At 35.5% G+C, this 26,510-nt stretch overlaps 3 protein-coding genes across 3 annotated transcripts; 1 reads left to right on the top strand and 2 right to left on the bottom strand.

Annotated features, from left to right (window-relative positions):
* Window positions 1-818: 818 nt before the first annotated feature.
* LOC146168904 (uncharacterized) lies at window positions 819-10,204 on the top strand. Its single transcript, XM_083389165.1, has 13 exons — window positions 819-1,253; window positions 1,462-1,646; window positions 1,825-2,018; window positions 2,111-2,201; window positions 2,270-2,360; window positions 2,659-2,781; window positions 3,155-3,328; window positions 3,485-3,586; window positions 3,752-3,844; window positions 5,449-5,592; window positions 5,895-6,026; window positions 6,704-6,859; window positions 8,930-10,204. Exons 1-13 carry the CDS (start codon window positions 1,059-1,061, stop codon window positions 9,155-9,157), a joined length of 1,908 nt encoding a protein of 635 aa, XP_083245291.1. The 5' UTR covers window positions 819-1,058; the 3' UTR covers window positions 9,158-10,204.
* A 1,099-nt stretch (window positions 10,205-11,303) lies between these two features.
* On the bottom strand, window positions 11,304-13,029 carry LOC146168903 (NADH dehydrogenase [ubiquinone] 1 alpha subcomplex subunit 10, mitochondrial-like). Its single transcript, XM_083389037.1, has 3 exons — window positions 12,309-13,029; window positions 12,006-12,206; window positions 11,304-11,657 (listed from the first exon to the last, which is right to left on the bottom strand). Exons 1-3 carry the CDS (start codon window positions 12,957-12,959, stop codon window positions 11,388-11,390), a joined length of 1,122 nt encoding a protein of 373 aa, XP_083245163.1. The 5' UTR covers window positions 12,960-13,029; the 3' UTR covers window positions 11,304-11,387.
* A 1,903-nt stretch (window positions 13,030-14,932) lies between these two features.
* On the bottom strand, window positions 14,933-26,011 carry LOC146168902 (thioredoxin reductase 2, mitochondrial-like). Its single transcript, XM_083389284.1, has 14 exons — window positions 23,019-26,011; window positions 22,739-22,861; window positions 22,398-22,542; window positions 22,182-22,256; window positions 21,905-22,043; window positions 21,768-21,838; window positions 21,671-21,690; window positions 21,447-21,538; window positions 20,869-21,043; window positions 20,386-20,522; window positions 18,879-19,067; window positions 18,235-18,404; window positions 17,360-17,529; window positions 14,933-15,183 (listed from the first exon to the last, which is right to left on the bottom strand). The coding sequence occupies exons 1-13, from the start codon at window positions 23,110-23,112 to the stop codon at window positions 17,400-17,402; spliced, it is 1,560 nt and encodes a 519-aa protein (XP_083245410.1). The 5' UTR covers window positions 23,113-26,011; the 3' UTR covers window positions 14,933-15,183; window positions 17,360-17,399.
* Window positions 26,012-26,510: the final 499 nt, after the last annotated feature.

The following is a 26,510-nucleotide window of genomic DNA, read 5'->3' as shown; positions in this document are numbered from 1 at the left end:
TTCTTAACCTTTTATGGCGTAATGCTTGAGTTGATTTTGATAAAATTATAAACTGAACGACAACTGCAAAAAGCTGATTAGATTTGTTGGTAATTTAGACATTTTTTTTGCTAAATCAAAAGTAATCACCCAACTCATATAACATATTACCAGGGTTGCCATCTTCCGGGACCAAAATATAAGCACACTATTCAAGGCCTGGCCGTTTATGAGGTGACATTTTCTATCAATGCGATATTGTCATTATGTTATACATTTACAATAGGTTAGTTGCGATATTGTATTATTACCGTTTTTTTCGAGAATTATTTTAATTACTGGTCTATTCTGTGAGTAATTTTCGCCGTGTTTTGGGTGCAACGCTTGATCGATTTTGTTTACATAAGTACTTGCGGTAAACTCAAAAAATTGGCTGTAGACTGGGAAGAGAGAGAGAGCAGTTGACTTTGTTGCGGCGCTACTCGCTACCACCTAGAGGAGATAAAGTTGACATATTTAATGCTGTACCCCACCTCATCGTGTATGATATATTGTTAGCTCAGGTTATGGCATAAAATGCCCCACTTGGGTTTGTTGGACAAAGAAACTTTCCCTTCTCGGCATTGTGAGTTCTTTTTAAGTGGCTGTACTTTAGCTGATAGATTTGTTCTCCGATATTTGAGTGTCCTTCAGTGCTTTGCCGTTGAATGACTATGCAGCACGCAGTTTTAGGATAAATATGTTAGACACTTATAGTAAATTGGTAAGGCATAACACGATCTGAACTATATAATAAATATAAACCATCCAATTACCTGAAATGAATTTATCGATTTTGTGGGATTTTTTGTCCATACAATTTTTGTCATTGAGTTTGTCACATATATTTAACATTGTTATATCTTTATGCTGTACAAGACTACAATAACATGCTTTACTCAAATTTACACTTAACTGACATATACCACCCTGACATAAGTATGCAGTTCTACATCAATGTTCATGTTTAGGTCTAAGTTTACATGGAAAAGGACCTTTCCTAATTGACATGTTCGAATTTAGTTTTTGAAAACAGTAACATGGTAAAAATGGAACCCGTTTTGGACTTGTATAACTTTGATAACCCTGAATGTGAGGGATCTAGGTATGTGCTAACCAGTCCCCGTTCATTGGAAGCATGCTCACGACTACATATCAAGCCAGTACAACTTCTGTCTAAACCGCTCTCTGAATTTGCAGAAGAAAATGTAGGAAAGTCAAACGAATTTATCCAGGTAATACGTTTCTGTTTTTCTAGATAATTGGAATACATTAAAAGGTACATGCCTCTACTTATAACCTAAACATATAAAATGAAGAATATGCACATTGTAAATCCAATCTACGTGGTAAAAGCTAACCAAGCTTTATTCTGTGCAATAGTTACTAAATTGTTATAAAACTTTTTTGTGTTTAAAAGTTTCAAGAAATTATATTTTAAAGATCATGTTTAATGACTGGGAAGAAAAACGAATTAAAAAGTTAAAAAGATGTAGACGAGAACGAGAAAAAATTATCATGGAAAAGCAAGTATCCAAAAACAAAGTAAAGAAAAGTGAAATTTCCTCATTACCAAACAAGAACATTGAGAACCATTCACCCAAAACACAAAACAATGCTTTATCAAGGTATGTGTAAAAAAAATTTTACTTTGTAGCAAAGATAAATTCCAGACTTATTTTTTTCATATATCTAAATTAATTAAAACCTTCCATTTAAACTTCATTTATAATTTTTAGAACATTGCCTAACATTTTGTTGGACATAATTTTCTGGAGTACTTAAAAACATAAAAAAACTTTGCAGACTTGTTCCTCAAAAGAGTCAACAGAGTCCAAGAACAGTGACAAAGAACAAGACTGAATCTGTTTTTGTTAATCATCCAAGTGGACCAATTACTGAAATTCCTGTGATAGTTGAAACTAGGCATTCACCTGATTGTGTAAATGGTGATAACACTCTTCACTTGTCGACATTGGCTGCTGAAGATTATCACTCTAGTATGACCCTTTAATAATCTTTTTAAGTGTTCTATGTTGATTAAAAGTAATTGAAAAAATGCAGTTTATTTATGTATATATGATCTCTTTAGATGCTATCATTCCAAGATCAGACAGATCTCGATGTTTGGAAACAAAGAATACAAGCAGATTAAGAAGCAAAAGTTTGGAGTCCCAAAACAGGTATTTTGCAGGAGAACTCTTTTTAATCCCTTACATCTGGTATTTTTTAATATTTGCATTCCATTTAGGGTACTAAAGTTAAACACCTATAGTTTACGGTCTTCAGCAATGGGGTTCGCATCACAATTATCAAGTGGTTATGTCACTCCACAAATGCAGGTGATTAAATACTAATGGTTTGCTAACAGTCACTTATTTGCTTCTGTTACAAGCATTAATAAGTGTTTTGATATTACTATTTCAGTTTTATTTTCCATTTTTAACAAACCTTTGAACCTACCTTTAATTTTTTTGGTAAATTGCAATTGATACAAATAATTATATGTAATGCACTGCTCTTTCTTAGGTTGACAGATCTGCTCAATATTCTTATTTAAAATTTGTAGGATATACAAGTCAAGATTAATGGTTGCCTTAATCATATGTGCTGTCACAAATGTTTTGAAACATTTTATAGAGGGATAAGAAGTTGGTGATGGTAATGAAGGAAAAGAGAAAAAGAGAAGAGATGGAGGAAAAAGTAAGAAGGGAGCAAATTTTGCAGTGGAGCAAACAAAAGACTCAGTCACAAGAAAAAAAGGTGCTTACATTTTGTTTTTAATTTCTTGCAATGCAGTTTGTCTGATGGATCCTAGTTTTATCAAAGAATCCTGAATGATGATTCAAAATGTAAGGGTATTTAAAACTAATTCAAAATCCTTTGGGATTAAATACAAAAGTTATGTAAAATAAAATTCCATTTCTTTTTTTTTTAATTACTTTTTTTAATATTTAGTTCAGTCTCTTTAATATTGAATATTAGTAGCAATGTGAAACAATACAAAAAAATTGCACTTATTTTTCATTAAACATTCTGCTTAATATTGTGCTCTCAAGGAGTTGTGTAGTTATAAATTATATTCTGGGGTTCCATGCAGGGTTATTAATAAGAGTAACTGAAGTATATTTTATAGAAATTAGAAGAGATCCGTCGTCAAAAGGAGCTTGCAACCTCCCAGATTCATTGGCACAAGATGATGAAGAAAGGGGAAGAGCGAAGAAGAAAAGAGATGAAAGAACAAGAAGAAGAACTCCTCCGTCAGCAAGAGGAAATCGACTTACTAATAAAAACCAATCAAGATAAACAGGTAACTGAATTACATTTAGACACCTTTTTCTACAGAACTTTTAGTTTCGAATTTTCAAATGAGGTAAAAAGCTTAGAAAAGTAACGTTTAGTTCCCTCTTTTCATATCGACTTACTTATTATTCCAATTACTAATGGTGTAAATACAATTTATAAGGAAAAGTTAAGAATACAAAAGTTGGAGGACCGAAAGAAAGCAGCATCAGAAAGGAAACAGCAGCAAGAAAAAAGCCGAGACATCGTTCAACGTGAAGTTGAGGTTTGCATCAAACCATGTGAAATCATTTTTCTGGTAATACTTCACCAAAACTACCTTTATAGAAATTATCGAGCAATTTAGTTTGATGAAAAAACATTGCAGTAAGTGTAAAGTTAAGTTAAATTTGAATTGTAACAAATCTAACATGCGATCTCAAAATTTTAGGCGTTTCAAGTGGCGACTAAGAATGACATCAAAAGCCGACTTGAAAGAGCGGAACGCGTAAAACTGGAAAGTGAAATGAGAGAACTTGAAAAGGTGATAGGTTGCTTTGATTTCATACCAATGTCCGTGAATGCCATTTTATCTTCATTAAATGTCAGGATGAAAGACTGAAATCTACCGTTTTGTATCAACTGTTAAAGTACATTCTGTGATATTGAGTTATTGTATATTTCCTACTATCGAACTTGCGGGGATTCTAAAGATGACCTTCAAAGTGAAAAATTCTCGAGAACTCCCATATAAACTTGGCGGGCTACTGGAATGTGACAGGGAGTTCGCCGATCTCCCAGTGTTGTTTGAGGAGTATTGTGACGCCACACAATGCCCGACGCTCGACATTGTTTGGATAAAACCTCACCGCCGTGGTTCTTGATACTCAAAGCTGCCTGCTTTTCATCGACCAGCTTTTGTGGTTACCGCCACACAATTTCTCAAACTTTTTTATGCGATTCCGGATGTTTTGTTGCTGCCGCACTACCCGTTTTGTGAGATATATTAGGGTATCACATATACTGATTACTAATGTACAATGAAGGTATTCGAAATTATACCTTAATTGTTCATTGTACTAATCTCCGCTTATTTGAAGATAAACGCTTTCCGTTTTGCCTAGACCTTTTCAAAATACAATCTAGTGCGCGATAATAGGTTAGTACCAAATTAAGGATTTCTGCAAAATCTACCAAAATGAATTTCGTAGTTACATTCTCCTTTATAATAATTGACCTTCAACGTCAACAAGTCGAGGTATTTTCGCAACCTTTCTTATGCGACGAAACGAGCTTTTACTGGGAGTGAAGCCACTTGGAAGTAAAACAACGGAAAGAGATGGATTAACGGGCGCAAGTGCAGCTTGTCGAGTGTCTTCTATCAAGAGTCCAGTGTTTACTTGTCCCGCTTTGAGACTCGGCAGTCACATTCGAAAAGCCAAGTGGCGCAGTTTCAGGAGTCATGGAGAACTGGGCGTCTGGAGACCTTTAACTCGTGTTTTTGTTGTTTTCGTACATACGCAACACTCCTTGTAGCCTGTCACGGCTTGTCCGTGTAAGAAATGTGCCGCCTTTTGTAACAATAATCGTTGATCTAAGGATAAACAACTTTTAAATCGGAATGCACTTCTCAGCGTCGATGCAGTTTATGACTGTAAAAACTGAAACAAAAATGCGGTGAACTTAGTTAGGGTTCAGTGCAGTGTTTCGCAACCTTGGTTGGCTTCCGGCACCCTACAGAAATTATAAATAGTTCGCGGCACCCTTCCTCGTATTTTTGTTGAGTGGTTAACTGTAACGTTACAATAAACAAGATTGAAACAGCACATTAACTGTGCAACAAGGTTAAAAAACGTTTTTCATTTTGCCACTCTAATCGTACACAAAAAATTGTATAAAGAAGCTTACCAATGAAGAAAAAAATGGAATCCTACAGAAATAAAAATATGTTTCGGCACCCTTGCGTGTTAAAAATGGCACCTTAGAGTACCACTGGTTTAGTGTATGCGTTAAAAACAACAAAACATAACCTAATCAATGTTTTTTCTTTAACGTTAAACAATGCCGAAAATAACTTTACATTTGAAAATACTGTTTTGCTTGGCTATTTTTTGAAATGTTAACGCCTTGTAATTATTCTCATAAAAGGTGAAGTTGATGAACAAGCGTGAATGGGAGCGATTCAAGGAGGTCCGGAAGTTGGTGGAAAAGAAACAAGAAGAGGACGAAAACAGGAGGAGGGCACAACTAGACGTTCGGCTCACAAAAGCCGAGAAAAACCACGTCAAGAAGGTGCTTTACTGATTTGTCGAAAGCAAGAGCTTCTTTTATTTTTCGAGAATTCCTATTGAATTAACTGTGTCTGCTGGATTGGAGCTCACAATAACTCACATTATTTTAGGCTGATTTTGGAGATACGTTACATAATCTCCATAATTGCTAACCCAAATAGATATATATTAAGTGTTGCAGGCTTAAGTATTTTTTTTAAATCAAAGTAATTTAAAAACTTTATTTTTAAAACTATAACCACCCAAAAAATTAATATTATTTCACTCGTATACGTTTTTAAAAAAAATACGTTGCGGCTCCAGGTTAACGATCGCAATCTCACACTGAAGCAACAGTCGCACGAAACCCTGCAGAAGATACGCCAGACTCAAGCCAACCAAAAGAGAATCGAACTGCAAGCCGAGGACCACATGAGGACAATTGCCCAGCACAAGGTTCGCAGTCGTTCCATTAGGTTTTGTAGTAATTTGACTCGTGTGCACTTAACTATACCTAGTACCTACACTCACGGCTTTTCCTTGATCAAGTATTTTTACCCCACTTTTATTTGGTGTGAAGATTTGTTTAGTTTCTCAACCTTTTTTCTTGGCGACCCAATTCTCTTTACCGAACTTTTTGTAAGCGAACAAAACATAATAAATTTAGCATTAATCAGTGCGAATGTAATTAATATGAGCCATGTCTACCTATTGCTTGTGCAATATTCTCAAATTTAGGAGAAATCTTACTCGGAACCCATCTAAGGATATCTAACCATGATATTAAGTGCTGCAGTAGGCGACCCAACCAAATCAAACGGCGGCCCATATTTTGAGAAACACTAGTTTAGCCCAATAGATATTTGACTTGGATTTCATTGATTTTTATGAAGGATTATTTCGATGTGAGCAAGTATTCCATTACATATTCTGTCATGTCGTCGATACACAGAATCCTGAATCAATAATATTAACAAGTTTTTCGTGGTCATAAGGTTAATTGCATTTACATGAAACAAAAGTTAAATTTCTTCGATTTTGTTCTAGCACACAATTTCTTCTACTTAACACTTTTACTCTCTGTAATGTGATGCTGGAACTTTATATACGCCACGTAAGCTCCGTTATTCCAGGAAGAACTTCTGCAACAAGCAGAAAATCAGACCCTGAAGGGTAGGAAGGAAAAAGCGATGAGAGCGCAAAAGATGAGGATCGCATCGGAAGAACTGTGGAAGAAAAATCGAACTCAAGTGCAGGAAAAGAACCAGGAGCTGGTCCAGAGGACAAAAGTAAGTGTAGCTTAGCGAATTTTTTTTGTTCTAAACTAGATGAAATACCCGGCGTTGCCCAGGTTAAATAAAGTATTTACCGGTTTAATTCAACTGGTAAAGGACTAATGTGGTTGAAACGGCGATGGAAATTAATTACACCTATAATACCCACGATAGTGTACGAAGTCTACCTGAATTTTGTCTTGTTAACTAAAATGAACACCGTTGTAGCATGTTAAGCTATAACACACAGGAGATTATTTAATAAAAAAGCGTAAAGAATGTGCAAAAAGCCAACAACAACTGAAACAAGCAAAGCTACTTAGAGCTCCCTTTGACTGAACGATGTTTGCTTATGTTACCATGGAAAACTTGAATACTTCCGGATCACTACATATGAAAAGATAAGCAGCACAAATATCTCTCCACAAATCCACTAAAGTTATGTTTTCGGCAGTACATATACTAAAATTGAAGGTTTAACAACGTCCATTGCGGTTTTAGATGGATAGAAAGCATTTATGGAGCTTGATTTTGGTGCGTTCTTAAATTAGTACGATGCCACTTATTTAGGTATGTCACTCTCCTAAGTTTTACATGTAAAATATGCTTATCATTAAGGGACTACAAAAAATAAAATAAAGCACTTTTAGGCATAATTTTGGCACAATAATTCTTATAAAAAGCGTCGTTAGTTATGCGTTGTCCCTGAACTTTAAAATTTTGGTCCACTGGAAAATATGCCACATGCATACTAGGTTGCAGGCCTGATTTACCGTGACGAGCGGCGATCATTATTTACTTTATTGTGTTCTAAAGAGAGTTTTAAACCCAGCGAGTTGCCCTTACATTGAAAGATGTATCCAAAATCCACGGGATGAGACCATATTCGATCTTTACGGTAAGGGAGGCGACAATAATAACATATGAACGCATACGTAGCGTTTCAAAAGTCACAAATATATACGTCGTCCAAATCAAATCCGTCCCCTATTGTGCGCGGGTTATAACTTGTTCTACGGATCGTCTTGGTAAAATGACACAATCGCGAGGCTGAAAGCGGCTGGGTAAACTTTGCGGAGTCCAATCCAAAAATCGGAATGTTTGTACAAGTCCGGCGTGAAAGCAGTTCTTGGCGCCATGACAATCTCGCGCATTTGGTTCTGACTTGTTTTGTTGCACGACTCGATTTAATGATGATAGACGTCAATGTGTCAATACTCGAAATCGGTTGCTAATGTGGATTTGCTTTTTAGTTTAATTCCAAGAAGTAAAACTAAACATTGACTTTGTATTTTTTCGGGAAAAGATGTATAACTTCGGAAAACTTGCCTTTATTATTCCGGTTGTGCAAATTATGATTTACCGTAGTATTTGCTTTTTCCTTTACCAAATATTGGTTTTTGGAAATAACTTTTCAGCTATTGCAAAGTTTTATGAATACCATCCAACAAACCATTTGCGTATAAAATAAATACGACTTTTGTACAAAATGGTATTTGACTTTGTTCTGTCGTGCATGACCTTTCAAGAGGATTTTTTTTTTCAGATAAATAATTGATAAATGTAGTGATTTTCTGGTCAAATATTCGTACAATGGTTTAACGTAATGAGCTTACCAGTTATATATTCGAATTTGTACGTTATATTAATGCACTATTTATGGTGGTAAATAGGTTTGTGCAATATTTTAACTTAACTTGAATTTTGCTAACAGTTTCTATAACAGACTGTCAACGTCTTGATTATAGCGCATATTATATACAGATTGATATTTCTCCTTATCTAAAAAAGTTTTATTATTTGTTTAGGTTTTTCGACGGTTGCTCTTTATGCGTAGCAAATAAAACTTACTTTCTTCTAAACATATCTTTTGGCACATTTGAAAGCCATTAATGCACTTTTAACAGTCCAACGATGTTTTAAGAAAAACAATGTTTTAAAATAAAGATGCGCGCAAGTTTAAAAAGGGGCCTACTAAATTGTGGACTAAGGCGGGGGCCATAGATACTCTAAATCGAGCCCACGACTCCTATTTGGTTTTTAACGTCTTTATTTTTTATACCAAAATAATTTTGCATTTTATAGGAAGATCTCGAGGCAAAAGACGAGAAAGTTAAAAAGCATCTTCAGCTCAAGGAAGCCGCACTCGAGTTCTCACGCGTGCACGCCAAAATCAACGAAGCGGAACGCGACATCGTCAAGCGCCAGACCACCAACTTCCAGCAGATGGCGCACAAGGCCAAGCTGACGGCCAATATCGGCCGGGGTCCCAGGAGTTCCTTTGTCAACTACTCCACCGTCAAGTTAGGCTAGCTCGTACCGCTTTGGGTCGGTTGTTTTACAAAGGGTTTTCGCAAGGTGTAGAAGTAATTTACGTTGCCCAACGACGAACCGAAAACCCCAGACTTTCGTTCAAATATCGAAGCGACCGCGCAAAACTTAAGTGTACGTTTTGGGAGTATGATATACCTTGATAATTGCACCGTACAAATTTATAACGCCCTAACCCCAAACAAAAATTTTGAAGTTGCTTTTCATTAAATCAAAAACAACAATTGGCCGCATAAAGTTTTTTTTCAATTGCCGCATATAGTTACACACAACTTCAGAGCATTGGCATTACGTTTATATAGGTTAACCAGGTGGTTCTCAAACACTTTTTCATTTGCGACCCCCATGTAAAAGTGAAATCTGGCGACGCACCCAGCGATAAAAAAATTAAGAATATTGAATGCTTAGGTATACAATATAAAGGTTTTTTAGTAATTTAAAAAAAAATCAATGCAATATTATTTAATAAAATCAACAAATTTTGTTTCGGTAATAACTCACACCGTTATTAGTGTAAAACAAGTCACTTTCTCAAAATATAATAGCCACGTTTTCTAAATTCGGTCCCTAAGGCAAAACTTGATAAATCAACTGTGGGATTAGCAAGTTTAATTTAAATCGGTTATAAAAACTACTTGTCAGAACATTGGTGTCGCGGGTCTGAAATGTAAGGCTGACGCAAGTCACATATGGTTGCACATCCCCCCTGCTTTGGATTTCAACAGATCAATGATACTATTTAACATAACTCTGTCAAAGGTTGTCCTGGTGAGACGCAGGCCAATTTTATCATGATCATTGTGGACTTCTGCTTTCTACATTTTCAACCATTTTAGTTGGTTGTCTTTATATGGAACACAAAGTTGTTTAAAGGTACCTTGCATATTTTAGTCGTACTGCACTTTATTATCTTTATTTGTGTAGTTCATTGTTTACATCACCTTGAAATGATTTCATGACTGTGTGTTATGTATATGACGTTTAATGTAGTCCTTATCTTCATAAAAATTTATTTTTTCCCCACACTGTGCTTGCCGATAAATATATCGTAATTTGAAATAAATGTTGCTATTTCTATATATTGCAGCGACCTCTTTAGTTTTTTTTTTAATGAATCATTACTGTATCTATAATATACGGTATGCCTTCAAAAGGGTTAATATTACAAGAGTCCAACGTGCACTGCACAGTAGCAAGTCCAATAAGGATTACACACTAAATCGTAAAGGTGAAATACCATAGGATGGATATTTTTAACCCATATATTTTAAACCTTATGAGTGAATATCTGTACGTTAAACCTTTTTAGTTTAGTGGAAGAAATACAGAACCTTGTAGTCGTGAACCGAAATCTAGGTTAATTTGAGGAAGACGGATGTTGGTCTGAATTTTAGACCAGAGTCGAACTTTATTTCCTTAGGCGCGGGCATGAATGAGCTGGTGTAATCGGACTCTGTCGCCTGGATTCTTTGCGTGGGAAAACTTGGCGCGACTAGATTTTTTTATAGGTCCATATCCCCGAAAGTTGTGCGCTAATGAGATGAAATTTTTATACAGTCCTTCTATTGGCTTTAGCAATCCAGCAATCTTTTAGCAAAAAATATTAACTTTTATGAATATTAATATTCAACCATATTACCACCTTATTGTCGCGCTTTCTAGCTGATATTTTATGACATAAATTAAATAGCATGCTCTTTAAAAAGAGCCATCACTTGTAGTCATAATCAGTTAGGCTATGCTTCGTAGTAGCAGTTAACTGGAATGCAACTTATGTTAAACTTTTTTTTGTTTTTTGCATTGTTTTTCAACCAATAATTAGAAACTAACAAAAGTTAGATCTGTGCCTCTTAATAAATGAAAGAAAAAAGTATTATTTTAGACAACATTTTTCTATTCATTGTTAGGTCTGTTTGTTTTTTGCTGGTTGCAGAATTAAGTGAGGACTACCGTAAATTTTTATGTAAATAATAAGCCTTCAAACACAGTAAATAAGCAAGCCTCAAACCAAAAACAGGCATTGAGAAGACAAAATTGAAGATTTATCTAAATCTTAAATTAGGCACTGATCTCAAATTAGCTCCTATGTGTTTTATAGCATTTTCTAAAACAATATCATCCATGCAAACCAATTCGACAGATTTATTTAAGTAGTGAATAGCATCGAGGAACAAAAGAAAACAAAATAGAGATTTCTGTGTTAAATAAGATTTTAAGACTTCAGCCAAATCCACTTATCTCCCAGATCCTTGTTATAGCCCTTCTGGTAGCGCCAGGTCATATAACCCAACTCATTATTCATGGCATCGCCATACCATCTTGGCCGCCACATTTCATCAAAGGGAATGTACATCTGGATCTGTTTGTGATGCAGAATACCGTCCCTCGAATCTTTCAAGTACTGGCAGAGCACCTTGTTGGTGCAGCCCCAGAGATTGTTGGGGGCCAGCATGGTGGGCATGTCATCCAAGTTTTCAATCACCTAGTTAAAAAAATATGTCTATTCCCTTAATTTTCTGAACTACCAACTAACCACCAAGTTAAAACGTAACCTGCAAGGCCCATAAAATAACTTTGTTTGAGAAAAGAAACCGACACCCTATATAAAATTACAGAATGTAAGCTTCTAGTACCAAAGTAAATATCTTACAAAGCTGATGTTGGTATTTTACCAAAGCCGACCTTTATTGCAAGTGCACAATTTGCATACAGTGTAGTGCCAATTAGGGTTATATTAGTTTGAATGATTAATTGATTAATACTCACACATATATTTTTTAAACTGCTGAAATGTTTAAATGAAACAATCTACAATCCCATTTTCACTTACCAAATCTACATCGTTAGCATTTTCCTCTTCTATCTCTACAACTGTAACTCCTCTGGCTCTTGCACTAGGGATGTACTTGTTCTTGTAGGCATCTTCAATTGCTTTGAAGTAGGCAATTGGGAGATGCTTCTCTGCCTCATTATCGCCAGCTTGAACTCTTTCATAGCACAACTCAGCAGGAATGTCAAGGTAAAGAACCACCTGGAAAAGGTTTTCATGCGGTTGTTTTTTAGAATTAAACTTACAAAAAAATACTAAACAGTTACGTAACACAACTCATGCACAGTCACACACTAATTATACCTGTGGGGCAATCATGGCATCGTCTGCTTTAAATTGGAAGATGTCATAAACATCGTACACCTCCTTACTTATCCATCCCATTTTCCTCAATGCATGAGCAAAAACAACATCCGAGTAGAAATGGCGGACCATTACTACTCCATCGCCTTCACCCAAAAGATGAGACATTGCATCATTGTATTGCAGGTATCGGAGTGCCAACATGTGGTATTGGAGTCTGCCAGTGTCCACCCAATCATTCGGCTCCTTACACATCTTATCTATTGATAAACCTCTAGAAAGTTGGACCACTGATTTGGGATTTAGATACCAATCTATTCTCTCCTTTGGGAGATCTGGGAATCTCTCCAGATCATAATTAACTGTAACTTGTGGAAAATATCTGAGGTCAAGTTTCTTTGCCAATTCTTCAGCCAATTTAGTCTTGCCGGAGCCTATATTTCCTTCTACACAAAATATTTTTGCCCATTTATCTTCATCTAGATGTTCTCTGGGTTGCGGAAAGTACTTGTATCGGTAATATTGGTAAAATTCACCCAGGGTGGAGAAATTTTGTTGGTTTGAAGTGACCACTGCAATTAAATTGATTGCCGTTTTTCTGCGCAAAATCCCAGTGGTTTGGCAAACAGCCTTTGCAGCAAATCCAAGCATTTTTTTGTTAAAAGCACAAGAGTTGGCTAGAGGCCCATTTGATTGATGTACTAGGTAACTTCTACAAAAAATAGACTTTCATTTGTTTAGTAACATTATAAGCAAAATTTGAAGTTTGGTAACCAGGTTAGCATCTGGGTAGGTTAAGCAATATTATTAAATAATAAATACTAACCAACACCCTAACCCAAATGTTGTGCAGAAGAAGGTACTTCGGTGCGGGATAGAGACGTACCACAGCGTTAAAACAATTTCCAAAGCAACGCACAATTTTTGGGTTAGTGTTTGGGTGAGGGTTGGTCAAGTTTCTATAGACAACCGCCGGTGCTTCTTGGTTGCAAAATAATTCTATAGCCATTTACCGAACTTCAGGGACCGGCCCATTCTTCCATATATGGAAAATGGGTCTGTTACCCTACTTCGAATACACAACGTATTATATGGTCCTGCTATCGGTAAAAACGTATTTTGGCGCTGGTCTAGAATCCTACCACATTCACCAGGGGTTTATATTGCCAACATTGTTTGGGTTGGGGTGCGAGTTAGCGTTTGGGTGGGTCAAATGTTATTATTATTATTATATTTATTACTCTTCATTTGTTACTTTATTTATTTGTTCTTTGCAGTTTTATTTTTGACAACTCGTTATGTAACTTTTTAAAAACCTGGTAGAATTCTAGACCAGCCCGTATTTCTTATTAGTAGCGACGTAATTCGTCATTGTTTAGCACAGTTGTGGTCATCTTTAATATGACACCGCTTCAACTTGATTTTGGGGATTAGGCTACCTGTTTGGTTTTGCATAGTTTCTTTAATGTTACAGTTACAGCCTGAGCCTGCAGGTTGTTGTCATAAATCTGATCCACAGCGTCGCCTGACGTGTTTTATATCGTTAAAAAAATAGCGCCTGATAGTGGATATATCAAAGAGCTAATCTCTTTGGGATATATTGACAGTGCACATAGCTATGCTAGGTACAGTTTTCTATATTTTGCAGAAGCCAACCTTTTGTAAATAATTATGCAAAGAACATACCTGTTCGTCACATTCATATTATTCGTGGCCCTGAACCACCTTGCTGGGTGACGACCAATTTTATTTTAATCATTACGTTATAGACGATTTTCTGAAAGTTCCAATTAGGGATCGTGGTAGAAAAAGGTTATAACAGCTTAATCTATTTTTAATGATTTATTGAATACCATATTTAATAACTATCTAAGACTTTTTCACATTTATCTAAAAACAATTATTTTGAGAAAAAGAGAAAATAGTTACAGTAAAGTATTAAACTTCACGCTATCTTACATTACTTTTGCAATAAAGATGTTTCCAGAAATTGCTGTTTGCAGATTAAAAAACGAAGCAGTCTATGTAAAGCCTGGATATGGAAATTTGAAATCAGGAATATTTAGTGGTTCTAAAAAAAGCTAATAAAAGAAAAGGAATATATCAAAACCTGAATCAAAATGAAGAAGGTAGGACTGCTTTTATCCAGGTTGTGGGAAACTTTTATAGTTAGACCAAATCACCTGACAAACAACTTGTAATTCTGTTTAGGTTGTAAGAGGAGTGGAAAACGCTACATTTTGCACAGCCATTTGAATTCAACAAAACATTTTTTACTGTTTGTTTAGCAAAATTATTGCAGACTTATGATATTGATTAATCATTTATTTGAAGAATATATTATGTCTGCTACGATGTTACACTATAAAAATTTGTTAGACATCTTCATGTTTTTAGCGCGGTGAACCCACGCATATTCTTTTTTATTAATTAATAAGCGCCGCATATTTTGGAACAATTTTACGTAATGTAATCACTTTACTGTTGGTTTTCCTAAATTTAAACAGAAAGGAAACAATAAATAAGACATTTACACACAGCATGATTCTTTCAAAAGTAGTATAAATTTGCCAAAAACAATCTGTTGGTTCTTGCATAAAGCCCGATAACAGGGTTTTGAGTTTGACACTTCCCCTCTATTTCTTCAATTTTACATCAATTTAACCTTATTAAGGTGGTTTCTTGGGTGGATCGACAAAGACAAACAGTTCACGCAACATTGGCATAGAACTGTATACAATAATTGAAAAGATCTGATGGATCGACCTCAACTCATCAGCAACTATTCATCCAGATCGGATTTGGAATAGACGCGTCATCAGAGGTCGAAATAGCACAAAAGTGGAGGTTTGCGAAAGACCGTAGATTAAATCGCCTATAAATTGAAAAAATTACAGTGGAGGGCGTTTATCAAGGATGCATGTTTTTTTTAAATAATAAATTTCAAATCTCTTTCTGTTAAAATGGCTGACATTGGAAAGGGTGCAGAAAAGGAAAAGTTGGTAATATATTTTTAATTTACAAGTCTCCGTTCTAGACCTAACGTCGACGATGTCATTAAACAGAATAGCGATATACATTCCTAATATGTTGGTGAACCGATAAACATAAGAAACCGTAGCGAAATTGCGCGCACTTTTTACCAGCTGAATGCAGTTAAAGTTATTTTCACAACGACTTGGTTTAAATTTTGAGCATAATTGTTGGAGGTCTTAAGTCCTAGTAAGAATTTTGGAGCCGATATAGAAGTAGGTAACATTTTGAATGTTTCAAATATATCTTTTCACTTTTTAACATTGCGAAAAGGCGCAGATTCTATTTACATATATACTGCTGACCTCGGTAGTGCTGAGGCAGACTGAGGAAAAGAAAAAAACAAGGGAAGATTCACTATCTAAATCGGGGTAGTTGGTATACAACGATAAGAACGTAGGTCACAAAAAATAATGGTTTTTAAGTTTGGTTTGCATTGATCTTGGTGACGTGACGGCGATATTCCATTTGGTTTCCTTTAATAACAACAGTTCCAACCTTCACTGGTCACACGGATTTGTTTGTTTTCTAAGTCTATTATGTGACCAGGATTTTGGTGTAAATACCTGTCTATATCTATATTCTGTATGGAATGTGACGAATCATGGTCAATATTTTGGAAATGTTGTAAAACTCGAGTTGCACACCCTTGTATGTGTTAGTAATTCTGTATGCCCGATGTAGTTAGGTTTTCGGGTTACGCTTGTACCTTAAATGGCACAGAATTTAGCATTTAGTCCAGTGGTCGGCAAACCGTAGACAGCGGGCCAAATATGTAGCCATTTTACGTGGGCCGAAAGCTATCTTTTAATAGTTTAGTTTTATCCTGTAATTTTGAGCTGCGTTATAGCCATACAATTGTTGTACTGTATTTTTAAAGTTGGTTTTGCTAAGCGTTTTATGTTGGGTAAATGTTTCATGACAGGGCTTCCAGGCCATGGCTCCCATAAACTATATTTTAGCCAAGTTACTGTGGAAATACATTTTTTAACTTTAATACGCCTAAAAACTCACCCTAAAGGCGATACGTATTTCTATGGCATCTCGCATCATAAACGGTACGGTCCAATATCTGTTAACTTATACTATAAATGCCGTTATTTCGAGCACGTATCCTTTTAAATCAGTGGTTCCCAACCTGGGGGTTGCAAGAGGTTGTCAGGGGGGGTCGACGTGTACTATTTGCCGAAACAAAATTGGCAAAAAACGAAACAATACAAACAAATTAGCAGTGTAACGAGTAAAAGAATACTCCAGTCTAACAATTATGTTAAAGATATTTGCTTGTGTGAACCAGTCGTATTTTTTAGTCAACTTGAAATGGGGGTCACGTGGTAAGGGGGTCGCGACAACAAAAAGGTTGGGAACAACTGTTTTAAATGAAGATTGGCCAACGTGAAACAACTAGTACAATTTATTTAGCGCTACGTATGATTTGACTGGATTTTAGCTGCATACATATTTACGCGCGAGTTCGCTCGAGAATACCAAATGTTTTAAGAATAATTGTATAATGAGTCAATGACGTAATTTTGTGACGTCAAACAAAGATATTGGATCCTCCCCTGTTTTCCTAGTGCTTTACGGAGTGGGCCTTCAATAGATCTGAAAAAAAATCAATTTTGGGCCGCGATAAAAAAAGTTCGCCGACCAATGATCTTGTCAGTAGGTCTGTATGCGTAAATATGTATTACAAAAAACGTTCAAATTGTCACCTAATCCTATATGGGCTTTGATATTCCTACTACAACCAGGTTTAAAATAATTTGAATTCATGAACAGCGTGTCAATATACATGCGTTTCTAGAAATTCCTATTTTGTACTGCAACTAGAAAAATATTGCATTTCAGTACGAACTGCAGAACGTTTATATAAATATACATTACATTAACATATAAAATAATATATAAATATACATTACATTAACATCTATAAAACAACCGACAACAAAAAGAGAAATTTGAAGATTTTGAGCGTACAACATATCAACATTTAACACTAATGAAAAGGTACTTACGTTACGCGAAAAATCGACAGGATCCCTTCGCAAACGCAATCTAACCTCAGCAACCAGTGACTGTTGGGTCAAGTCCGGAGCGCTTGGTGATGTGCAGTTTTACCACTTCTTCGGCGCTAGTCGGATGGATGCCGATAGTACTTGCAAGCTGTTGGCGGGTTATGCCGCAACTGTGAAAGAAATGCCTTTGTACCTCGATGCAACCAGCATTGACAATATGGCCTTGGTAGTAAAATTAAGTGCTTTGTGTTATGGAGAAGTTTTATTGTACCTCGATGAAGGGAGAAACATTGAATGTGAAACGGCAAATATAATGGAGAGATAATTCACTTTATAAATGCGCTTAATGATTAATAAATATTAAGGAGGTCTGTCTGTTAATTCAGTTTAGATCATATATCGAGTGCCATATTTAACCCAATATGCTCCATCTTGAAGATCAAAAATTATAAATAAACAGTCCAAGGGATCTAACCTGCCTAAAGCTAAATGTATATTGTACGTTTCAGTTTAATCAATTTTATTTTTTTACCACAGTAATGACGGATTTTGATATCGGATCAGAAGAACGCACGTTTTGCTCAAACTACCGGGCATTGATACGAAATAAAATACGAAGTATAGGACAACCTTAATTAATCTAAACTGGTATTAAAATGGAACAAATAATGAAATTCCAACTCATAAACATAATGATTTATTGTGCTCTACAAATGTTGATGTTCAGGATGGAACGTTGTTTGCAAGTTCGCGTAATGCACGTACCGGAGGTAGTTTTACATTAGCGCTTTGCTGCCACTGCCAAACAACGTAGTTAATATAAAACTATATACTTATACAAAAGTTGTGAAGATAGGCAAGAAAGAAACGCATACTTCATCGCTGCAGAAAAGCCCTGCATAACTTCGCCAGCGTTAGGCCCCAGAAAGTGCAACCCGAGTAGTGGTTGGGGTTCGTTTCGCGGGCAAATCATCTTGATGTAGCACTGCTCGTGATTCTGGCCGGGCAAAGCATATTCCAGAGGTTTGTAGAAAGCGTGGTAGACCTTTGTAATTCAGAATATCAATTCATATACATTGTTAACAGGTTATTAACTATCAGTAATAGGTATGCGGATAAACGGTGTTCAGAAAGAATAAGTACTCCATATTTATTTAACGTTTCTTAACTATAAGAGACCTAAAACGGCATTGACTATCTGTAGTTGGTGTAACACAAGTTGTAATATATTTTAATACGGGCTGTGGGGAAATTCGTTGCGGGTGTGGTGGTAAAAAGATTATTATTTGTAATTTACTTGACGTGGCATAACACAATATATAATATTTGCAGCGTATAGTGTCACTCGCAAGTCATTACTGGTTCTAGCATGAAGTTTATATCATGTGTAGAAAAAAAATCTTCCAAGCCATAGTTTGAATGCAACCGACTGTTAGAACTTTAATAATTAGTAACTGGAAATATGCACGTTACTGGCGTTTGGGATCCACTTAAAATAAGGAGGGAGTAAATGGTTCACCTCGATATTTTCGTCGCCGTATTGTTGGATAGCAGCTTCCTCGCTAAGACCAACACAAGAGTATTCGAGGGGCGTAAATACGGTAGTAGCAACGTTATTGTAATCAGTTTTCTCATTGGAAGCATCGAATAAACGTCTTGCCAATAGCTTGCCCGATTTTATGGCGACCGGTGTCAATTCTGGACGTCCCTGTTGTTTGAAGGTGGTTGTAATTACTGTATATTAGGGAGTTATATAAGCAGTTGACAAAACGAACATTACTTTAGGTTAAAGGAGATTTTTACAGTCACCATCAGGACAATTGTAATGACTTTACTGTTTGCGTTAAAACTTCCTAACAATTATAAAGGGGTTCTTCTGGTTCTGACAAATAGTATTCAGCGCCGACGTTTCGATTACCTCTACAGGTAATCTTCTTCAGGGCAAAAGACTAGTAACTTTACAGAAGGTTATATATGAAGTGAGGCAAAAGACAAAAAACAAGGCGAAAAAAGGAAACAAGGTGCGAATAACGGGAGAACGCGATAACCGGCTGCAGCCTTCTAATGGCCGCTACTGCACAAAAAATTGACAAGAAAGGTGCACGAAATGTGTCTTGCTTAACTTTCATGGCGTTATCATGATTGTGTATCGCCCAGGATTCTAGGAAGACACGGCGGTGGTAATGAGAAGTATATAACCTTCGGTAAAGTTACTAGTCTTTTGCCCTGAAGAAGATGACCTGTAGAGGTAATCGAAACGTCGGCGCTAAACACAATATTTGTCAGAACCAGAAGAACCCCTTTATAAATATATAATGCCTGGCAGCAACAATATATTCATGCTAACAATTACAACATTATTTTTAGTACAGTTTTTAGGTTTTAACTTTATAACAGGGCTGCGGAGGCAGATAAAAACAACCGGAGTAGACTCCAGCCGAAAAAAATAAAGTTGAATTCGACTGCAGTCCAGAGTCCGACAAATTTGCCTATTCCGTCAAAATCCAGAGTATGGCGCCGACTATACGTAACCCTAAATCAGGTGGATATAAAACAATCCATTCATAGGGGTATCATACATATTTAGGCCATTTCACTTTTATATTATACAGTTAATAGCCTTATATGTTTCGTTTAGAACTGCATATGTGCTCGTCAGACTTGGGACTGGCTCTCGAGTTCAGAGTCTGACTCCGCAGCCCTGCTTTGTAATACATAGATTGGATTAAAAGGCAACAGCACCAGAATTTTTTTTAATTTCTATTAATTCATTAACACTACATTTTTTAAATCCATCAAGTTTAATTAAAAACAAAATTGGAAAATACTTTAACTATTATTTTTTAAAAAGGCATTTTGTTTAGAGGTCAAATACTGTTCTTTTTTTAGTATGTAGGCCTATGCGTGTTAGCCTGACACATGCGTACAGAGCAAGATTCCAGTGTGTCCATACTGGAAGATTAAACTGTCACTATGTTTAATTTACAGAACATATATCATCAAACGTAAAAATGCTGTTTTAATACCACTGCGACGTCTCCAATCGCATATATGTTATCCACGTTGGTGGCATCAGCATCGTCAACACAAATTTTTCCACTTTGTTGGTCAATGAGGACTCCCGCATTACTCAATTTTAAATCAGTAGTGACTGGATCCCTGCCTAAAAACAATATTCAAAATCAAAATAGCAACACAAATCGATTGAATACGAAAAGCTGCTGAATTGCGTTTAATAAATATATTTTGAAACTAGTATGACCTAGACATGCCAACACATGCATCATACTTCAGGAGCCTTTGAGGGGCTAATCAAAATATTTGTAGACCCATGTTTTACAGAACCTTTACCGATTGAACTGAATTTCCAGACAACAATCCCAGTAAGTATATCAGAACTTAGTTTGATATTTTTTTAAATCTTACAGAGAATTTACTGTTACCAAAATTTCAATTGCCGAAAATTGCTAATATTTTTATTTGAATTTTATTACGGTTTACTTAATTACCTATGGCAAGCAAAACTGTGTCATACTCCATGGAAGATGTTTTATTGTCTTCTGCTGATTCAGCTTCAACCTTTATTCTCCCATTTGTCAATTTTGTAACAGATTTTGGAACAGTGGACCACTCAATATTTAACCCTTCGGCTGCCATATGATCAGTGATTAGAAAAGCGATTTGCTAAAAGTGTATACAGTTAGTTTGTTGTTTTTGTAAGTTGTTATTTGGTTGCAAATATACTTGTATGGTTTATATCCTAATAACAACTTATGTATGACACAATTTATGGAGGTTTGACTGTACATAGTGTGTTTAACTAAACTTATTTGATAATTAACATTTGAAAAAAAAAATTAACAAAATAGACTGCGTTAAATGCCAAAATATTGCAGGCTAATTAAACAACCCAAAGAGCTATAGTTTTCTGGTACTTCAATTCTTAAATTGGTTTAAATTTATTCTGCTCCTCTCTACAAGTTGACTATTTTCTTGAAAACAGGTAGTTTACAAATATGTTTAAAGGGTAATAACTGCCAACTATAGGAGCATTATTATGTATATATTCCTTAATCTTTCTACTGACCTGATCAAATCCTCGCAGTGGAATTGAGCGGACCATAAGGCTTGTATCATATCCCAGACCATGTAAGAAACCTGCACACTCCAAACCAACATCTTCTTCAATAAATTAATTAAACAAAATTTCGAAGTCATATAGAGCAGAGCAATATCGAATAACATAAAGAACAGATTTGACAAGTTAAAAATAGGGTAAATCTATACAGGTAAAAAAAATAAAAAGGATACAACTGCTTCCAATTACCAATCTGAAATTTGAAATGAGAATGTGTTAAAAAATTCAAATTATAAGTAAAAGCAAAATAAATGTAATATATATTCTCACGTTTTACCAGGAGACTCTTTTCTCCAAAATATGTCATCACTTGATAAGCAATGTTCAAAAGCTCCAGGTATCTAAAATATATGTCAAGTGAATTTACAATTCAAAATTTTACCAGCAAAGTAAGTTTGGTAACATACTTTTGGATATCTAGGCCTTCCACCAACAGAGATGACAACATTGTCGCCAGAAATAAACTTTTCATTTTTATTCTTGTCAACAGCCTTGATTACATTTGTGTCTACAAATGATCCATATCCATTGACATAGGTAATGTTTCTAATTAGTATAAAAATAAATGTTTGTGGATAAACAAAAATGCACTTATAAATATAAAATAAGAATATATACATGTTTTATTCTGTTTTTGAATATACTAATAATAATGGGGCAAAGCAGAAAAAAGTAACCTCCTACTTTTGCGTCAGTTGCACTTTGTGACCCCAATTTAGAGATCGGACATACATTTGGACAGCAGTAGACAAAGTTGTCCTAAAAATTAAAGACGAATATAAATTAAAAGTACAATGTCTATAAGTTTGTTATCCTCTGATAAAATAGTTCTAGTTTGGCACTACAGTTTGTAAATTCCCTTATGAAGCCAATACAAAAAACATTCACTTAGGTACAAACCAATCATGTTGAGGATGAATGTCTGTTTTCCATCCATAACTACTTGCATTCATGTAAGAGTGTCTTAGTAAAGCTGCATTATGCATGAGCTTCTTTGGTATGCATCCAACATTTACACATGTCCCACCAATGTCCCAACGAGTCCCTATTTAAACAAGGAAAAATTATTATTATCACAAGAAAAGGGAAGACATCACTCAGACAAAATGGGAGAAGTGCAAATACCCATACAAATAGTTGACAGATGACAAACTTATTTACTTCTATGTTTGACCTATTTTCCTATAATTTTTTAAGGAGTTGCACAAAATCAGTTTGACAATCATAAAAAACATACATACCTTGAGGACTTGGTGTTACATAATCTAACACAGCTACACGTTTGCCCAAATCAGCAGCTTCCTTACTACAAGCAAGTCCTCCAGACCCACCACCAATTACGACAAGGTCATAGTGTTCTGTTTCTGTGTAACCAAGGTTATCAAAATTGTAAATAAAACTAAAACGAGTCAATTGTAAGTCATACAATTAAATAAATATATCAATATTACAAAACAGAATCAATACATATATATTTTTTACACATGTTTTAAAAAAAGGACAGCAACATTTTAATAATACCTTTAGAAAACAGACGTCTTTGTGAACAATTAAGGCTTCGCTTAAATTTACAAAAAGCTGACCACCGCCTGAACAAACTTCCAGGAGCTTGCATAACAAAAATAGCAAGAACTACAAAACAATGTTAATTTATGTCTAAACTCCAATGTAAATGAAAAGTGAGTGTGACAAAAAAAGGGATAAATGTTATATGACATTTTTTTGTGAAAAAATACGGCCATATCCCCCACAGGTGCTGGGGGCATATAGGTAATGAATTAGGGGATGAGTTAGTAACTGATGTGTTATTTTTATGATGTAATCTGTCATTTCGTTTCTAGTTAAACCAACATGATATTTAGGTGTTAATATGGCTTAATATTAATATTTTAAGGAAGAGGCTATTTGCCTAGCATTTCGTTACTGAACTTTAAAATTCAAAGAAGGGTAACCGATCCATTTTCCATATATAGAAGAACGAGCCATCCCAGAAGTTTGAAACTGTAAGTTCGGTAACTGCCATAGAATTAGTTTGCAACTAAGAGGAATCTACTTCTGCACATTATTTGGGTGAGGGTGGGTCAAGTATTATTATCTAATACTACTACCTAACCTACCCAGACCAGCCTAACACAAATGTTCGTTGTGGATTCTAAACGAGCGCTGAAGTTTTTCCTCTCTTTTACAAAAAGTTGCAATTTCGCACTACTGTAACCAGATCTGCAAAATTACAATACGATTTATTGCTAAAGCAGTTTACGGAACTTCGAAAACTGAAGTTTTGGAACCGGATATTATAAATTTTGCACTACTGTAAATGGCAATTTTGCAGATCTAGCAGTAGTGCGAATTTGAAGTTCGGTAAATGGGTAAGCCGGGCAAAAAGCCTTTTCCAGATATTTATAATATAGTCGCTACAATGGTATGCGCTATTATAAGAAGCCAATTCAAGGTTTGCATAAAAAATTTTGGCACTGGTCTAGAAACATACCACTTGTTTTACAGTAATGAAACGAGTTGTTAAAAAAGGAAATAACAAATATGGAAGAATAGGTATAATAATATTACTTGACCAACCCAAACGATTACTCTCACCCACATAATGTTCGCAAAATAAACCGAAAATGTGGTAGGATTTTAGACCAGCGCCCTGTTGCTGTTTTGACAGCCCTTTCATGTAATTTTAATATTTGAAATGGTGTCATAAGAAATTGTGGGCTTAGCAAATAGCAAGGTTGCCAGACATGTTACCTCAGTGAATATGGCGCGCTGAGGTTTTTTGAGTGTAATAATATTTTCGTATGTTGTGCTCCTTTAATGCTCAAAAAATTGGTGCCGACCTAGGAGCCCATACATTCTTAGTTTCGAAATTACATAAAAGGGCTGTCAAAACAGCAACAGAGACTAAAAATGATCAAATATTTCGTAGATTGCCAATTGCCGCCGACAGGACCGGTTTAAGGTTTTCATGGACCTGGGTCTGTCAGAGGCCTATTGGTCTATTTTCATTTTGTTTATTGTTCCAACCACAATTCATAAGGATAGACAGGGGGCACAGGGGCTATGTCCCCCCAAAATTTATAAAAATTTTACTCCTAATAATTTGTTTTGTAGGATTTATGAGCAGTACCACAATAGTCGATCACTCACATGCCACACATTAATTGACATGCAACGTTACGTCATAAACAATGTAGTTATTATTACGTTTGCTATACATTAATGTAGTTTTACTACTTTTAGTCAGTTTTTGCTCTTTGAATGGTTTTTGAGTATTGCGTTAACACCCACTCAGTTGCCGCTTGAAACGGTTTCCTAGCGTTGTTATTTGGGTTCGTTACGGCAGTTGATACACTGGTAAAAGCTAAACAAACCGTTAACTTTTTGGCGACCCCAAAAAATTTCGACTGGCTATGCCAGTACCACAATTACCATAAAATAACATTGCTTTATTCACTTATTAAACTGATTCAATTAACGTGTTTTTCCAGCTGTTTATAACGTCATCGCTATATATTTTTTCTCCAAAATCTCGTTTTTTATACAAAAGTAGAGCTAAGGAATGCAACCTATTTTCGTTCATAGACTAACGCATTAGATTCTTTACTCTTTTAGGGAATGAAAATAGGCTTTTGCGTGACCAATTAGTAATCATTAGACACAGATACATTCTTACATCAAAAGATACCTCATTTTCATTATTAAATCTAAACGTTTTAGCGTCTTTGCTGCTTTTGACGTTAAAATGGTGTTATTTTAGCAGATCTCTTCAGGCAGTGATTCTTCCAGTTCATCTGGGTAATACTCAAACAAGGTTTCAGCACTTTCTTTAATGGTTTTGACATTGTATCTAAAATCAGTCCAACTTTAATACTACATCACATTCTTACATGTTTTTTGTATTCTTCTTTGAACGTATAGGCTATCAATTCTTTCTAAACCTTTTGCTCACACAGCTCCGCAATTATTATTCGAAACATTGACAAATTTTAGATATTGTGACCATCTGGCTGAGCTAATGTAGTGTCTTTAAACGTAAGTCAACGTAGCTTGTTATGGTTTGTTTTAGCGTAGTCTTCTTTTAGCTTCATTTTGTGAAGTAACAAACACGCAATGACGTCAAAAGCTAGTCGTCTTATAAAAGCCTCAAAATAAATATGATGGATATTTTACTTCAAACCATGGATCGGCAACCTACGGCCCGCGGGCCGGATCTTGCCCGACCATGAAAATCATTCGGTCCGCGACCTGTTTTAAAAGCTGCTGGGGCACAAAGTCATCCCCATTTTAACTAACTATGTATAAAATACTTGAATGCCACACGTTTTATAAAAATGTTTTATTACGGCCCGCCGAGAACTTACTGGGCTTGGTTTGGCCCGAGACCAGGAAAAGGTTGCTTTAAAAAATAAAGCTAACTGGCACCAGTGGTGATATCATTAGATAGATTATAACTTTACAGTTATTTTACAAAGATAATGTCGGTTGGTCTTAACTTTGGCGGTGGGCCTATTTTTTTTAGTGGGCCTGGGGCTGCAGCCCCCTCAAAGTTTGCTTACAGTTATTCATATTTTCTATAGTATTATTAAACTGGGGATGTTTATGTCCTACGGATACGCATGACTTGTCAATCACAAATTGTATTATTTTTTGCATATAAAATCAGGGAGTCGAACCGTTTGACTTTTCCGGTTCAGGTTCGGGTTCAAGATTTTTTTCGGAATCCGGTTCAGTTCCGGTTTCGGTTCCGAGCATTTTAAAAGTTCCGGTTCGCCTAAATTTATTATCTAAACCGGTCTATAACGTTCCGGTTCGGATGCAATATGAGATTAAAATGTGGGTCAATAAATGTAGAGTTACGTGACGTAAACAAGCAGCTGGTTAATGAAATATCTGGAAAATAAAAAACTAAGGTTTTGTTTAATCAGTTTTCATTTTTTTCCCTAAAATTTCGAACATGGCATAGATATTAACTCTGTAAAATAGAGGTTGTGACGTCATGCTGGAGTGAAC

Source organism: Ascidiella aspersa, chromosome 1 (assembly GCF_963924565.1).
Source record: "Ascidiella aspersa chromosome 1, kaAscAspe10.2, whole genome shotgun sequence".
NCBI lineage: Eukaryota > Metazoa > Chordata > Ascidiacea > Phlebobranchia > Ascidiidae > Ascidiella > Ascidiella aspersa.
This window is presented reverse-complemented; position numbering and strand designations above follow the sequence as displayed.

What these genes read in the sequence shown, in the direction of transcription:
- LOC146168904 (XM_083389165.1), top strand. Translation starts at nt 1,059, where the DNA reads ATGGTAAAAATGGAACCCGTTTTGGACTTGTATAACTTTGATAACCCT. An exon ending in AAATGAGAGAACTTGAAAAG is followed by an intron (nt 3,845 to 5,448) that starts GTGATAGGTTGC and finishes TTCTCATAAAAG; the next exon opens with GTGAAGTTGATGAACAAGCG. An exon ending in AGCTGGTCCAGAGGACAAAA is followed by an intron (nt 6,860 to 8,929) that starts GTAAGTGTAGCT and finishes TGCATTTTATAG; the next exon opens with GAAGATCTCGAGGCAAAAGA.
- LOC146168903 (XM_083389037.1), bottom strand. Translation starts at nt 12,959, where the DNA reads ATGCTTGGATTTGCTGCAAAGGCTGTTTGCCAAACCACTGGGATTTTG. An exon ending in ATGCCATGATTGCCCCACAG is followed by an intron (nt 12,207 to 12,308) that starts GTATAATTAGTG and finishes AACCTTTTCCAG; the next exon opens with GTGGTTCTTTACCTTGACAT. An exon ending in ATGCTAACGATGTAGATTTG is followed by an intron (nt 11,658 to 12,005) that starts GTAAGTGAAAAT and finishes TTTTTTAACTAG; the next exon opens with GTGATTGAAAACTTGGATGA.